This window comes from Nanorana parkeri, unplaced genomic scaffold (genome assembly GCF_000935625.1).
Source record: "Nanorana parkeri isolate BGI_ZX_2015 unplaced genomic scaffold, ASM93562v1 scaffold78, whole genome shotgun sequence".
Lineage (NCBI taxonomy): Eukaryota > Metazoa > Chordata > Amphibia > Anura > Dicroglossidae > Nanorana > Nanorana parkeri.
Window position 1 is genome coordinate 1178331 of NW_017306346.1, and position 15365 is coordinate 1193695.

General features: G+C 40.1%; 1 protein-coding gene across 1 annotated transcript in view; it reads right to left on the reverse strand.

The window, feature by feature from the left end:
- PSD3 (pleckstrin and Sec7 domain containing 3) overlaps window positions 1-15365 on the reverse strand; it is a 405283-nt gene that overhangs the window by 46692 nt on the left and 343226 nt on the right. Inside the window, exon 11 of the mRNA XM_018576857.1 lies at window positions 5103-5299. Within this exon, the coding sequence (XP_018432359.1) occupies window positions 5103-5299 (197 nt within the window). The remainder of the gene's footprint in view (window positions 1-5102; window positions 5300-15365) is intronic.

Consider the following 15365-nt stretch of genomic DNA (forward strand, 5'->3'; position numbering starts at 1 on the left):
TACACACACACACACATATAATACAACCACAAAAATAATAGAAGCAGCAGGGTACCTAACAGCAAATCGCAGTGATGATAAATTCAAATCTCTAGTCAAACCGAGAAGAAAACACTATGGAGTTAGTGCCTATATTCAGCTTGTTCTCTTTTGGAAAAAGATATCGCTACACAGCTAAATACAGCAACCTTAGCACACAGTCTTGCTAGGACTGCAATTAAAGCACAATTACTATTCAGAATGAAAGTACAGTAGACCGTTCAGGGCTTTTATTCAGTGCACATAATCTAGCTTGGAACAGAGAAAGAAAAGTGCATTCAATGTAAATATTATTAATTGCAATACAATTTAGGAGCTGAAGGGTATCAAAAACAACTGTGTGACTAAGCAAAAATGCCAAAAGCAATTCTGAGAAGTAAACATAATTGAGAAGTCATGAAAGGAAAGAAAACTGACACATATTGGATCTAAGATGGGAAAAATGAATTGGAAATATAATCTCATTAACCCTTTACCTGCCACCGCCGTAAGGCATACAGTGGAACAAAACTGTTCCTGAAACGCCAGCTCAGTATGCCTTACGGCGGTGGCATTTACAGTTTAGCTATAAGCTCATGGTTGCTTTAGCGACCATGAACCTATAGCAGAACTGTTCCCTGGACAGTCCCCTTTATGTTATCAGCTCACAAGCCGCTGATGACAGCTATTAACAAAAATTCTAGGCAGGGATCTGTGTCTCCATGGATCCCCGCTGCTCTGCACCGCTTGCATGGGCTGAGGCAGCGGGGATCCAAGGAGAAATGGCCAGCGGGGGGGGCGAAGGATCGAGCGGCGGCTGGCAGGGAGAAGCCGCAGTTGTCACGATGCCAAAACGGTGAGGAGATCGGAGCCGCCGTCATCCTGTCAGTTTCAGGATGACAGTTGCTCTGTGCGTAGCCGAGCGGAGGATCGGTAAATATCAGTGATATTTACCGATCCTCTGTGCAGAACAAACACTGGGGTGATTTACATTGCTTCCTGTTCATTCATGATTTTCTCAATGGGGAGAAGCACTCAGTACAGAGGCTTTCCCCCATTCAGAAACTGGCGATAGTAAATGTTTTACTATCACCAGTTTCTGAATGAATGGGAAGCCTCTGTACTGAGTGCTTTCCATTCATTGAGTGCTGAGGCTGCAGCACTCAATGGAACACTGTCTAGACCCCTAATATTTCCCCAAAGCCCCCCCAACAGTAAAAAAGATATAATTAGAACACATCGCAGTTCATGATTTAAAAAAAAAAAATTCAGAGGACTGAAGACCAGCTATGCCAACAGAGGGGTAAGTGTTTTTTTGTACGTAAGTGTTTTTATGTATGTACATATGTATGTGTCAGTGTCAATTAAATGGTTGGTGTGTGCCCCTGGCTCCTACCTATCTACCATTCCACTGACAGTGCCGGTAGGTGGCAGCCAGGTGCACTGTCAGTGTCACTGGAATGGTGGATAGGTGGCAGCTAGGTGCCCACATGTTTCCAGATACACTCACCTATCTGCCATTCCAGAGACACTCTCAGTGCCTAAATGTGTCAGTGCCACTGGAAAGGTGTGTGCACCTGGCTTTCATGTATCCACCATTCCAGTGACCCTGAAAATGCACCTGGCTTCCTCATACAGAAACTATTAGTGTCACTGGAATGGTGGATAGGTGGCACCAGGTGCACTGTCAGCGTTACTGGAATAGTGTATACACAGGTCACCTTGCTCCTACCTATCCACCTTTCAAGTGACATTGACAGTGCCTGTAGGTGGAAGCCAGGTGCACTGATGGTGTTATTAAAATGGTGGATAAGTGAAAGCCAGGTGCACACACCTTTCCAGTGACACTGACACCTACAGGCACTGTAAGTTTCACTGGAATGGTGAATGGGTGAGAATGTCCCTGGAAAGGTGTGTGCACCTGGCTCCCTCCTTCTATCCACTATTCTGTAGACCTATTATCTCAACCCCTCCCACTTTTAAAAAGCACCATTTGGACATGCAGTTATAGCCCCGCTCACCCCATCCACAGCACGGCATGCGTCTCAGGAATGATAGTTTCTAAAAGTTCCCAAGTATGGTGATAAGCTGGCCAGTATATGCCCTCATTCACACGACTAACAGCCGGCCCGTACAGATCCGTGCTGCGTGCACGGCCGTATCAGGCTGCTCACGGGAAGGCAGCTGCTGCATGTGATTTGTACGCAGCAGCCTTTTCTTCTCTGTGGGAGTACGCTGTCGTGCGCGTGTCCTTACTCGTACGCTGTTGTGCGCGTGTCCTTACTCGTACGCTGACAGGATGGATGGATCATTCTACACACATAGCCAGAGTGCCCTATGTATTTGTTCAGTCAATTCAATTCAATCTAGGCCATTAATAAACTATCACAGCTAAAGCACAAGGCTCCAGACATCTGCTCCATAACACAGGGATCTGGATACCACAGCAGTCGAAAAGAGTTTAAAAAGTATAAAGAATTTAAAAAGTATAAATAGTTTAAACTACTCTAACATGGTTTGACCAGATTAGAGTTAACACCAACATAGGACGGATGACCAAAACAGCAAAGGCAAACTGAGATCTAATTAAGGAATTCAATTTATTTTCAGTAAAGTCCCTAAAATAAGTATACCTTTGATACCTTGCTAATGGTATTTCTCTTAAAATGGAACACTGGAGCATCCACATTGGGCACTGCCCTATAACAATAGAGGTCCCAGGTTGCAAATTACAAGCGTTGGTTCCTTTTGGGGAAACCAGTACAAATCCCACAAGAACCATTCGGGAAATCTAGATCATGGCTGGCTCCACCCAGCTGACGTTCGCCCCCCATACAACTGTCACTGCGGCTCAGTTGTATGGGCTATAGCGAATAGCCCGTAGCTACGGCTGGATCCTTCGGTTCTTTCATTAATAACCCCCTAAGTGTTCACTACAGAGAACACTACAGAGTTGACTACATTCCTGTGACCCTCAATGGAGGATAAAGAAAAAAATGGTTTTGGCTATAGATACATTTTAGGCAATTCATTGTCCTGGTTCTGCAGTCCAGCTTTCTATGTCACCTCTTGGCCTCCAACCTGCTCATTAGCAACTGTGAAACTGGGCTTCTGTCTAATAAGCAGCGAGCTGAATTAGGAAGCAGTAATGTTAAATCATGACCTTTCTGACAGGCAGGTTTGTATATCACAGGAATGGCTGGCCAAAATGTCAAATTCCATTGGCAGGGAAAACAGTGGTCATGTCTGTGAAATATAACCATGTAATTATCTATCTGCCTAGAGTTTCCACTTTAAATGAACACATGAACAAGGACACATTCCTCCATGTTTTATAAACCAGCTCTCATGACCTAAAATGTACAGAACAATAACAAAACTGTAGGCAGAGATTAAATAAAAGCCTTTATTTAGTTGTATGCACCAACCACGTCCGCACAAGGCTGAAGATCATTATAATGCATAGACTTCGGAATCAGTCACTGATTATAATCTAGATGAATTCATCCATGAATACAAGTAAGCGCCCATGGTTAATTTAATTTTGTAGAGCTGTCAGTTGAAAATAGCTTTTTCATTTGTGGTACATTGAAGAAAAGCTTTTTGGCTTGTTCGTGCTTCACTGCTTTGATGTGGGTGAATAATATGAATGTCAAATCTCCAAAAATATTGCTTAAGGGCACCCAATGCTAGCACTGGTGATTGTAAAGTTTCAGTGGACAAATATGCAATGTTCTTCTAAGAAGCACAGATCAAGAGGTTGATGCTAGGTTGGCAAGATTTACGAGTATGGAAATTTTACTAGAAGTAGATCTAAACCCGAAAATTCAAATACGCTTTTACATGGTAATGTAATTTCAACTTTTGTTTTATTTTTTTTCAATTATGCAGCTTTCATTAAAAATACCTTGTGATTGTGCCATTAGGGTCCTTGTTTAAGCACTTGCTGTTATTGGGTGACAACTGTCTCACAACTAGGCTTCTGTGTTGTAACCCTATTACATTCTCCCTGGTGTAGACTACTTGTGGCTGTGCGAACACACATTGCTTATGCAAGGTCCAACATTGTTAAGTGCTTGTGTTTAAAGGCTTCAATGGGCAAATGCAGCACACTATTCATATCAATTTGAGATTCTTCTGGGATCAATAGAATTCATAGGATATTTAGTTAATCTGCATTTGACTTTACCAGTTCTGATATGATCAAACGCCCATTGGCCAACAGTAACCGGTTGAAATGTTTTAATGGGCAAATACATGTACTTATAATATTGATTCACAAATCACATGTCAACTTTGAAATACATTTTCACTTTGCAAGATAATTTGCACTTAGCTTAGTGAATGCGGGGAAGCCATGCTGACTTCATTCATCCAATCATGTACAAGCAAGTGTCTTTTTTTTTTTACTTGAACATGATTGGGTTTTCTGTGCAAACTGAATTTTCACTCAATTTACTCTAAGTAAAAATTCACTTAGCAAAGTAAACATGCTCAATTCCTTCCATGAATTAGGGCAATTGTGTAAACAATGAATGCTGTATGCTTCTCAATATCCAGTACCTAGGTGTACAGGGCCCAAAAAGGAGGACTGTATTCTCAATAAAAAAAACAAGATTCACCTTAATCACTATTTTTTAATAAACAAAAACATATTGTTAAGAAGCTTGGTATGAAACTAATTTACATAGGCTGTGCGTAGCATCACTACAAAGCTCCAGGGGTTACTGTAATGTAATTTACTGCTTATATTAACTATGCTGTCGATTATGTCTTCTTTATTGTCTTTATAGCAAATTAAATTTGTATATTATTGCACTTATTATTGCACTTAAAAGTTGATTGTTCAAAAGTATCACAAAAAGAGGTACAGTACATGCAAATGCAATGCTGAAGTTTGCCCCTAAAACATCCTCTGCAATAAATTGTAATATACATATTCTATTTTTACTTGATGGCCGTTAAAACACATTAGACTGTGTGTATATGTTTTAATGTCTGTACTATTAGCCCAAGTCTGCATAATCATGCAAATCCAGAACAGAATCCAAGACAATATTAAAGAAAATAAAGCTATGACTTACTTTTTTTCCCATCCATATCTGCATGAAGTTTGCGTGCAAGGAAACCAGCCTTGTACACTGCCGCATTTGGGTCATGGGGGATATCCAGGAATGGGTTGCTGCTGCTGCCAATCCGACTAACGTTCTTTGACTGAGTACCATTTGCTTTTTCGTCAGCACTGTCTGATGGTGATTTTTTCATTGCATCAACATCATCCCTGTTGACAGAAAAAAAGAAACATTTATATTTATATACAACTTATACATCTAAGCTAAGTGAAATAACTATAATTTATAGTAGTAATTAACTATAATAACCTATCTTTTGCCCCAGCAGCTCATATTTAAAGAATCTGTTCCTTCTCCCACCATTACCTTCAGCCACTAGGAAAAAAGATGAAACACTGTATAAGCTCCAAGATATGACTTGGAGCTCATACAGGGATGATGATGCTCTCTCCGTCACCCATGTGACAGTGCTGGGCCAATCACCAATGCTGTTAATGTGGTTGTAGTAGGAAGAGAATGAGTCACATGTTTGGCCATACCCAGAAGTACTGGGTATTCTCTTTGTTTTCATCATCTGAACCGAGTGTGAGGGGAGGGAAGGAAATGTGAGCATGTGCTTCTGGGGAGAGAGAACCTGATACTTTACCTTCATTGGCAAAACACTGTGTTCACTTTAGCATGGTATTGTAAATGAACAGCTTTAAAGTAAGCCAGTAAAAACTCATTTGCACACACATTTATAGTAGCCCAAAGGTACTGTACTTACTGGCCCAAGCATTATTATATAAAACGTGTTGCCAATATAGAGTTTTTGCTATGCCTCCTAGCTTATAAGACTGCAGTCTAAGCTGGGAATGTGAACTAGTTAGAGTTGTTTTCAGGAATTTATAACAGTGGGCAACCGTCACCTTATACAGGATGATGCCACCAGATGTAATTTGAAGGCACTGAAGAGGGACTTAGATGATGCAGGCACATCTTATATGTAGTCCTAATAATACTCTTATAACACTTTTCTGTAATGTAAGCTCTTCCTTTGCTGCTGGCAATTTTCTGATGTTTTTGTTAAAACAAAATCCCCAAGTGAATCAGTCAAGTTTGGGCAAATATATATGAATGACAATACCTGCAAATTGTGTATTTCAGTATTACACACACTACTGATTTTTTTCTAGAAAAGGATCAAGAACATGTACGGGGAATTGAGTTTCTTATCCAGTCGCTGTTGGTAAATTGCTTGTGTTACATTCAGCAAATTGCTTAATCATCAGGTTTCTCAGACTGGCATGTCTGTAAAGTAGGCCCTTATTGTTTTTTGAACCCATAGGGCTTTGTATACGTTTGTGCACTATACAAGTCTAATTACAAAGGAGAAAAGCAATGTTATTAGCAAACTTAATTGGCTTGTTAATTAAACATGCCATTCATGTGAACTAACTCTACTACAATCTTTAATTCCATACAAGAACCTCAAAGCATAGCTTTTCTTCAAGTACTATATACAGAATCAAGGCCCCTACACACTTGTACACATTGAATGATGCACATTAACATGTGCTGCTACGTGCATTTATGCATGCTTTATACATCATTTTAATAGTAGTGCATTATGTAAAGTGAGAGGGAAATATTGAGAACAGCAATTTTTACTGATGCCAAAAAAATGCACAAACACTTCCACGTTCTGTTTATATCATGAATGTAATGAGTGACATCACAGCACTAGCTCTGAGTAAAGAGGCTGGGACAGAGCTGTTACAGCACTTCCCTGCAGCCAGAGATCCTTGTTATATGAGTAGTAATCTATTGCTAATTGCAACCAGCTATAGATCACTATTAGAAATAGTTTAAAGCAGACCACTTAAAAGTAAAATGTTTACATTCACTTTTTCCTTTACAATTTCAATACGTTACATAGAACTTGCAGTAATGTGAAATTATTTTAATCAATAGACTCTGCTGATTATATTTGGGGTTAAACATTCCGTTGAAAAAATTATACGAAAATTATTTTGTTACTAATCCCAGTAAAAACAAGCAAATACAAATATATGTATGCAAATTTGCTACCAAACAAAAGCCCTATCTTTCTAAAATAAAAAAAAATTATGTATAATACGTTAGGGTAGACTACAAAAACTAAAAGATATAGCATTTGGATCCAAGACACTGCCGAAAAAAAAAAATGCTCTGGGAAAAAAAACTTGGGACTCAAATGGTATAAAATGTGTTTTTTCGGTACAGCGTTGCATGAGTGACTGAATAAACGTCAGTCACAGTACTGCAGCCCTGAATACTGAAAAATGGCCTGGCCAGGAAGGGGGTTAAACACCCTGGTCTTCAAGTGGTTAGAAAAAGTTCATCTTGATTACAATATTTGGAGCTGATAAATTTCCTGTGCCATGTTATCAATTACATTTTTCTCTTAGGACTGCAGAACCACACCCTTCTAACTTAAGAAAAATAGGAAAGGGGCAGATGTCATGATATTGAAGGCTGATGAACCCCAAAACGGAGTGGAGACAGAGATGCAGTTGTACTGAACACAGTACAACTCTAAATGTACAAGTCGATCTGGACTCGAAACCAAAGACCATACAAACATTGCCAAGTATTTGTGATGTTTAATCCTATTTATTTTATAGCCTTTATCTCTGATGGCATCACATTTTTTAATGAGATTTTTTATACGAACATTCATACAAAAACCAGTGCCAGTGCATGGCCAGCATAAAGGGAAAATATTATGGTCTTGGGTCAATTTTAGTCTGTGTGTCAGTCTACACTAAACAATTATTTTATATCTGTTTTTCTGTTTTTGTTTTACATTCTTGGACAGGAATGTGTGTTCAAAAACACAGGGCAACCTCTGTGCATCAGAGCAGGAAACCCTTTCTTAATCCACTGATAATGACAAATGTGTTTTATTGAGATGCCTCCACTGTGTGCCTCAGTGATCAGGGAGAGAAAATGTACAATATCATGCTCACTAGGCACCCAGCAACGAAAGGTTGTAGGACTAAGCACTTCTAGGCTCTATCAGATTAACGAATGAGAGTTTACCAGGTCACATCGGCTCTGCGCACTGAATTCTTCCATCAGTACACAACATGTTGGGTCAAAATAACCAATTAAAGGAGAAATATGGGGTCAGGGCTTTTCCCAATAGTCCTCCTAAGGGTAACGGGAGGACACAAACTAGCGTCCTCCCGTCACACTAAGCTCCATATACCGCGAGCTATAGTTCGCGGTATACTGAGACGCCGCAGCCGGGACGGATCCCGACAATATTGTCTGGATCCACCCAGCGGCGGGATTGACAGCTGGCTCTGCCTATCTAGAGGCAGAGCCAGCTGTGCCCGCCCCCTCCCGCGTCCGTTCCGCCAGTCAGCGCTGAAGGATCGAACAGGGGAGGGGGGATCCCTGCAGGGAGCCGTGAGTGACAGTCACGGCTCTCGGCAGGGACAGGATCGAGAAGTGAGCGAGCGACGTATGTGTTCGCTCACTTTCCGATCTATTGAGCCGACATGTGACAGTTTAATTGTCACATGTCGGCTCAGATTATGAGGCTGAGTGATTTTCACTCGCCTCATAGTTCTCCTTTAACTTAAAAAAATATTATGCTGCAAGGTAGTCTTTAATTGTAACCTGTAATTGGCAGTGAAATGGTAAAATAATGCGACCATCCACAGGTGGTTTAAGAACTTTAAATTTAAAAGTCATTAGCAGCAGCAACAAGCAGAGACGCGAGAACATGATTTATATGTTTTTTTTAAGACACTGAAGGCATAAACAATAAAGATTCATTTTATTTATAAGTGATTTGTTTTTAAACATAGTTGAGTACAGGGAATTAATTTCACTGCCAGCTGTAAAGCACAAAGGCATTTTTACTTAATCTCTTGCTGTAATCAACATAAATAAGTAGAAATGCTGCAAAAGCATATTAACAATTTCAAGCTGTAAATTATAATCAAATACCACCTACAATACCAACATTAATTGCGTAGAGGTACATAATGCATTTTAGAAAGACATAAGGTGTAAAGCTGGAGCTACATTTTAGATGTGAATTATTACTTCTTAAAGGAAAACTGTAACAAACCTGTACAATTCAAATCAAGCGCATGCACCTTTGCCACCGCATTTACCATCAGTGAAAACCACATTTTAAAAAGATTAGTAGAGCCAGAGATATATGAGGTTTTTATGCAGATTGTGACCTTTGCTAAAGAAGTATGATATGAGTCTATAGAAGCTTAGTTACACTATCTGTGACATACACCCGGCCCGAACCCGCTATACGTCAATCACACGTTACTATAAGCAGCTCTGAACCGACCATGGCGCTACAAGGACGTGTCGATACCACTCTCAGCCTCACCCTGCACAGAGCTTTCCCAGCTTGCGGGACACAATCTCAGGCCAGCAGATAGAGTGATCGTCATTAGGTTTTTTTAAACTCTGCAGTTAACCCTTTACACACCAAACATTCACTACCACCACGTACTTTACCAGACGTACGCACTCATCTCAGCAAGTTCTGCGACACTTCAAAACAATGTAAACAAAGCCTATAATACGGCTGTCCTCTCAGAGGGAATATAACAGTATTCACTATACAGTAACACTCTTCACAGAGGCAAGGATACTTTAAGTTCTTATTTAGAGCGTAAAGATAAGCTTAACGATTTTTAAGATCGTCCTTTCATAAAAGAAACGGTGCAGAAAAATGTACAGGAAAATTAATTATTAAAGAGACACAAAATATATAACAAAAAAATAAAAAGGAATAACAGTCCTGGTTTTAGGACTTCTGACAGAGTCCAAAGTTCAATAAGCAAAAGAGAGAGTCTAAAGGGTTCTCCTTCAAGCAAGTTGCACAGATGATGTCCAGATTTTAAAGGGGTACTCTTCTGTGATGTTAAGACTTCTTGATGTTGCTGGAGTTCCTTTGTCGATGTTTCAAAACAAGAGCCCTCTCTAGCTACGTTCAGCATCTTTTTGTCAGCCCTCTAGGGGGTGTCACGTACCCACATGGCCACTAGGGCAGGGTTTGGGAGGGAGGAGCAGGAGGAACGAGCTTTTATGATTTCCTCCTCTGCTCCTTAATTTAACCAAACGGCTACATTTATAACAACGAGGATAGTTGGGTACTCATTTTTAATAAGGTCCGGCAACCCCTAAATTATCATGCGCCATGAAGTTACCTTTAGTTTGAAACTAAATGTGCCCAAGATATGAATGATGGGATGGCCAGGAAGTTAAATGTTGCCTGTCCAGCCATGGCTCATTCCAAGCTATTTATTCTTGGTACCTATGTTCTCGTTGTGATGAGACACAGCTATTTGTGCACCTAATTTTGCACTTTCACTGTCCAATTCCAAATTATGAAATGGAGCTGATATTGTAACTCAGCTTTATGACTTTTGGGTGAATGCTAGGTCACCTGGGTCGTTAAATCTACCAGATCTGCTTGTGCTTGTATCAACTTGTCAACCGCTAATAGATGAAAGGGTTTGAGGTGATTTGGGACTCTTACATGTTAAGTAGTGCTGGGGCAATAAAGATCACAGGCCGATTAGCATAGTAGTAGATCTCTGTTTTTTGGAATGTGGAGGGACCTGGCAAATGACTAAATGAAGGCCTGCATTTGCTTTGAACTGGGGGACAAGAGAATGCTATATTTAATATTAATAGACTCAAACCGCATTATCATCACACTATCTAAGCCTGCTAATATTTTCTTCAGGATTTACATGCTAGCATCTCTGTCCAAAAAGTAGATGCTGACCTTGGATGATATCTGAACTACAATGGGTCCATCCCAGTGTAGAGAAAAGCAGAACAAGGTATTGTCTGGGGTTGAACTGTGATTTCTGAGATAACAGATAAGGACAGCAAATAAGGACTTTTTTTTCTAACTTTCTTGAATGCTTGTTTCGGGTCAGTAATTCTAAAGCATAGCCAGGCAACTAACAGTTTCTTAGATATTAGATAGCGGCTCCCGGACACCCGCAGGAGAGACATTTTATCCCGGAAAGGATTGAAACCTTTCCGGGTCTGCTGCGCTCACTAGTTCTGCTGAGTATAAATAAAGTTTTTAGCTGTAAGGGAAAAAAAGTTTGTGCCTGTGGATCCTGTAACGGTGGCTGGTCAGTGGGAGGGGTTTAGGCACGGCAGGGCAGCCTGTGATTGGCTGGAGACAAAAGTCCCTGAGCAGTTATTATTTTAGTTGTATTTTATTTGTGATTATTAATATTATATGCTGCTGCTGTCAATCAGCAGAGGTGGACCTGAGGTGCTCCTCTGCTGATTGACAGCAGCAGTGGGTGGGTACAAGAGCAAGCCTGCTATTGCAATTTGAAATGACCAATAGCAGCCTAGCTATTCATTCCCATGCTATTTAGTTTTTTTTTTTTTTATTGTGAAGGTGGCCGACGTCCACTGTCAAAATAAAAAAAAAACAGAGAAGGTACCTCCCTGAAATGAGAAGGGTACCTCCCTGAAATAAGGTTTTGCAGGTTGGGATGTCTGCATCAAGTGAGGCCCCTGACACTTCACAATAGGAGCGTGTTTTCATGAATTGCTTCAGGTTAAGGGCAGTAAAAGTAACCTCCATTATTGGTATCAATGGACACAAACAAAATTCCCAGCACTGGTGACATTGGATGCAATAACAACCCCCAGCACTGGTGTCATAGGCTGCACTAATAACCCTCACCACTGGTGTCACTGGCTGCAGTAATAACCCCAAGCAATGGTTTCAGTGGACACAAAAATAACCCAAAGCACTGATGTTAGTGGCTGCAATAATAACCTCCAGCAGTGGTGTAATAATCCACAATAATTAACCAGACCACACTCTCCTGCACTTGTTCTCAGTGGCAGTGCTATTTAACCCCTCTGCCCCACTTATTGTGCTTTTTAAAATTCCTCCCAATGGTAGTCAGAGGAAATGTTTAAACCCCCCTACATTGTTAGTCAGTGGCAAAGAAATCCCCTCCCCCTTTCTCAGAACTGGCATTCAGTGGTTACTTCACTGATCACATGCTCCCACAGTACTTTTATAGAACAAAGAACATTAGTGGGCCTAGATGTATTGTTCCAATTTAAAAGTAAAAAGGAAGACAAAAACACAGGGATAATAATAAAAATATGTGTGTTGCAATAATGGTATATTTCCTGCCATTCCAGGGATAAGTGTCAGGGCCAGCTGTGGACGCACACTGTCAGAACAAATAGTGACGAGTTGCTTCACCTATAGCAGCCGCCATTCCCACAAGGCAAGCACACCTACCGGTACTTGGATGCCCCCAGGACTTTAACTATATGCCCTGATCAGATGAAGCCACAGGCTGGCCAGAGGTGCTAAACCGAGGTACGGACTGAAGTAGAAAGACAATACCAGAGAGTAATCAGGGACGAGCTGGAGTCAAAGGCTGGCGGCTGGAAGGGGTAATCTGGGCACAAGCTGAGGTCAGGGCTGGCAAAAAGCAAAGCGTAATCCAGGGACAGGCCAAGGACAGAACGGAAGACGAATGAGATTTGCAGACACAGGATTTGCAGGGACAGCACACACTGCTTGTATAGCAAGAGCTTTTACAAGCACTGGGGAACAGGCTGATGATGCTTAAATAGGGCGCCACCAGCAACAAGGCCAATCCCAGAGCAGGAGGTGTCTGGCTTGATTAATTAAGCTGCAGCTGACTAGACTAGTGCTGCAGCCGGTGAGACACATGATGATTAACCCTTGCCAGTCAGGGCTGCAGCCAGGAATACAAGCGGCCTGAACTATACAAGCTGCCTGACAATAGGCTTTTACAAATACTGTTTAATAATAATAACACTGCTTGATTAAATAAAAAAAAAAGCCAGCTTCATCAAAAGTCAGCAGTATTAAATATTTACAAGATATTAAATGGACTGTACAGTGTTTTCACACACATTTAATTTACTTATTATGCTCAGGATCAAAATAAAAAGAACATTTAAAAAGTATATATGTATAATTTCTTTTTAGACAGGTAAATATGAGCTACTACTTATTTCACGTTTACAAACAGGAGCAAGCAACAGTTCCATTTAGCTCTGCACCACCTTTGCTGAGTCCTTTTACTATTCCACTGAGAACAGGCTGTGTTTTGTTCTGCTCTGTTCAAAACACACAAATTAAAATGATTCAGGGGAGAACATACACTTTGGAGGTCGACAGTCACTGCTGGGTTTTCTTACTGAAAAGCCCAGCATGCTCTGCAGACATTGCATCAAAAAGTTTCTTTTAGAAATTACACAGATTGTTAATCTGTTACCATTTATTTATACCATTTTAACTAATTAATGATAAAAGCTCAGGTGACCCAGGTAACTAAAAATATCTCTTTGGTTTTGAGAAAATTTTGATAGAGACCATGAGACCTGTAAAACAGAATTTTTAGACAATTACATTTTATCAAGTGCATGAGAGCACTTTTTAGAATTCAGGCTGAACATCTGGTATAGGGGAATTTCAAATAGCTTTTATTGTTTTTTCCAGCAATGATGTATAAAAAGAAAAAAAAAATAATTAGTAGATAGTTTATTTTATCCAGTAAATGTTTTCCCTTGTTGGCTTTGAAAATGTAAATATATACCAATTGATAACACTGATGAAAATGTCTTTTAAAGTAAAGACAAATCTGGTAGAATATTCACTATTTATCTATTAAAGTGACACTAAACTCAGGAATTAAACCTTAAAATGCATTTAAGTACACTACTAACAAAAAAATGATCTTATTTGTGTATCATTCAGCTGTACTGTAGATCCTCAAATCATCTCTGAATTGGTGCTGACACTGTCCTTCCTTCTGGAGGGTGTCTACTTTTGTTCCCCATGGTCCCTGTGTGTGTTGTAAAGTAGTCACCACTTCAAGCTTGCTCCCGTGATGGACCTTAATCTCAAGTTTAGTTTTCTAATTTGCATTGAGATTGTAGTCCATCACGGGAGAGAGCTTGGAGGTGTGGCTACTTTACAACACACACAAGGACCATGGGGAACAAAAGTAGCCACCCTCCAGAAGGAAGGACAGTGTCAGCACCAACTCAGAGATGATTCGAGGATCCACACCCGAGTGATACACAAATATATACATTTTTGTTAATAGTTAAGGTACTTAAATACATTTTTAGGGTTTAACTCCTGAGTTAAGTGTCACTTTAAACTTGACAAAATAGATATTTTAAAAAGGATGTACAAAAGACATGGTTTTGTACAAATTAATACTTTTTACAAGTTAATTCTGATATCATCTGTTGGACAAGACTTGCAAGTTGTTAAGTCAGTTATTTTTGTTGAGGCTTAAAAGAGAACTATGGGGTAACCTTTTTACCCCATAGTTCTCTTTAGGGTCACGAGAGGACATATACTAATGTCTTCCCGTGACCCAAAGGTATTGCCCGCTATATGCTGTCGAGATCCATCCCGCTGGTTGATTGACAGCGGGCTCTGCCTATCTAGAGGCAGAGCCAGCTGTGCCCGCTCCCCTCGTCCGTCACTCCATTCAACGCTGGGGGATCAGAGGGGAATCTCTGCAGGGAGCAGTGACTAACAGTCACCGCTCTCTGCAGGTAGGTAGATGATCGGTAAGTGAGCGAGCGGGATCAATAGAGCTGACGTGTGACAGTTTCAATGTCTCACGTCGGCTCTAACTATGGGGGTGAGTGTAATTATGCTTATTAAATAGCTACGAAGATGAAAATAATGTTTCTGTGAACAAGTAGTGGGAAAACCCTCTGTCATATGATGTAAGTATATCCAAGTATTAAATAAATTAGCTGTATTCAATAAAGGATGAAGAACCATATAGGTTCTCATTGGTTTAGCTCTGGAGTCTTCATTGAAATTATGCAAATTATGCATATTATATATTATTATGCATATTATTAATGTCACAACTAATGATTGCAGGCAATACATTATTAAACATATTAGCAGCTTTTAAACAAAATATAGACATATTATTAAACATAAAATCAGTGTAGTTCAACTATGAGATATAGTTGATGTCCAGAACATAAATTTATACCACAATCTGTTGTAAGGTTGTGTATCAACTCCTTTTCCAACTATTGTGTAATCAGGTGACAGGAAAGCTGCTGGAGGCAAGGTACATCTCTCTCAGCATGCTATCATGTGTGTAATAGGCTGCAGAGGACATCTTCTGGCATGAAACCTTTTTATTTTTTAGGAGTTTGGTTAAAGCTGAATTCTAGGCAGATATAAAAACACCATTT